General features: G+C 37.4%; 1 protein-coding gene across 1 annotated transcript; it reads left to right on the top strand.

The window, feature by feature from the left end:
- Positions 1 to 685: 685 nt before the first annotated feature.
- Positions 686 to 1,558, top strand: LOC134431424 (mitochondrial nicotinamide adenine dinucleotide transporter SLC25A51-like). Its single transcript, XM_063179436.1, has one exon. The coding sequence runs from the start codon at positions 686 to 688 to the stop codon at positions 1,556 to 1,558; it is 873 nt and encodes a 290-aa protein (XP_063035506.1).
- Positions 1,559 to 1,882: the final 324 nt, after the last annotated feature.

Below are 1,882 nucleotides of genomic sequence, written 5' to 3' on the forward strand. Positions count from 1 at the left end.
ACTCTTTTCACTGTGTCCTTCAGGACCATAGCTCTAGCAGAGCTCAATGTATTCTTTAGCATTTCTATACTATTTTACTACTCTATAGTAAATGGATGTTGATTATTAAATTCCTATTTAAATTATTCATTGCTGTCTGCCACAGGGAAATACAGGCAGGAATGATCAGAATTTGTAATGCTGAGCTGTGTGTAGTGTGTGTGTTTTCCAAAAGCTTGGTAACTTGTATCTTACTAGTGTTAGAATAGATCATTCAGTGTTTGAATTCCTTGGCATACTCTACTGGCAACTTAATGTGCAAACTTCCTATTTCTCCCTCACATTTTCAGTTGTAAGGTGGCACTGGAGGGGTTCATATCTCTATTTGTTTTAATTTAGTTTGGTTCTAATCAACAAAACATAAAGGGAGGAAAAATATCTATTTTTTCAGGCCCTTGGATGTAGTGTAGAAAATTGTGCATTTTGCATCATCTATCAGTTGATGACAGTTGGTCACACTGTTCCACTGAATTTGATGAATTTTCTTCAGGACGTAAAATGCTGCACAGTGTGATCTTGAACAGTGTGCACATGATGTGTGTGTGTAAACTAAAAAAACTGTCACATGCCATTATGTTCACATACTTTTTTTCTTTTTTTGACATAGGAAAAGAAATCTAAGATATATATTGAGGGGGAAAAAAAGATGGATTCACAAGATTGTGTCCCAACAAATTCAAAGCAAGATATGAGCCATCACATAAAGGGTAACGCTGGTAAACATTATCTTTGTGGCTATTGTGCAGCCTTCACCAATATAGTAGTCACCTTTCCCATTCAGAAGGTCCTCTTTCGACAACAGTTGTATGGCTTGAAAACAAAGGATGCAGTACATCAGCTGCAGAAAGATGGAATTCGAAATCTCTATCGTGGAATCCTTCCTCCATTAATGCAAAAAACAACTACCCTGGCTCTAATGTTTGGCTTGTATGAAGATTTCTCCTCATTGCTCCATAGTCACACAAGTGCACCTGAACTTCTAACTTGCAGCATGGCAGCAGTGCTTGCAGGGACCACAGAAGCCCTTCTTACACCTTTTGAACGAGTCCAGACTTTGCTTCAAGACTACAAACATCATGACAAATTTACAAACACTTACCAGGCTTTTAAGGTACTAAAAGTCTATGGGATTAGAGAATATTATCGGGGTTTGGTGCCTATTCTGCTCCGGAATGGAAGCAGTAATATCCTCTTCTTTGGCCTACGAGGACCTATCAAACATTGTCTGCCTGAAGCAACTTCTTATAGCACTCACTTGGTCAATGACTTTATCTGTGGTGGGCTGTTGGGTGCCTTACTGGGATCCTTATTTTTCCCAATGAATGTTGTAAAAACTCGCATGCAATCTCAAATTGGTGGCGAATTTCAGTCTTTCTCAAAAGTTTTTGTGACAATATGGCTAGAACGTGATAAAAAATTGATGCATCTTTTCAGAGGAGTCCATCTGAATTACCATCGTTCTGTCCTGTCCTGGGGCATAATCAATGCAACATACGAATTCTTGCTAAAGCTATTATGAGAAATGTTACCTTCCTTTGAAACACCTCTATTCACTTGGGTATTTGTACATTTTAGATCACTTTGTCTCTGGAAATAGGTTAATTTATGGAACTTTTTGTGAATAATATGGAGTACCATGAAACTTGGAGAGAATTCAAAGCAGCCATTACATTTCAGTAGGGAGATGGATGATATTGTTAGTGGCTGCTTAGTGTGGAAGGTAATTAGTCTTATGAACAACCTTGAGTATTTATGGGGTAAATAGCAATATATCTAACTCTTGATGCAATTCAATATACTTCTAAACAAGTTAAAGTATTTATGTATTGGTGGATAAATTTAC

The sequence above is a fragment of the Melospiza melodia genome, chromosome W, assembly GCF_035770615.1.
Source record: "Melospiza melodia melodia isolate bMelMel2 chromosome W, bMelMel2.pri, whole genome shotgun sequence".
Taxonomy (NCBI): domain Eukaryota; kingdom Metazoa; phylum Chordata; class Aves; order Passeriformes; family Passerellidae; genus Melospiza; species Melospiza melodia.

Excerpts from the sequence above, each read along its gene's own strand:
- LOC134431424 (XM_063179436.1), top strand. The coding sequence starts at position 686 with ATGGATTCACAAGATTGTGTCCCAACAAATTCAAAGCAAGATATGAGC.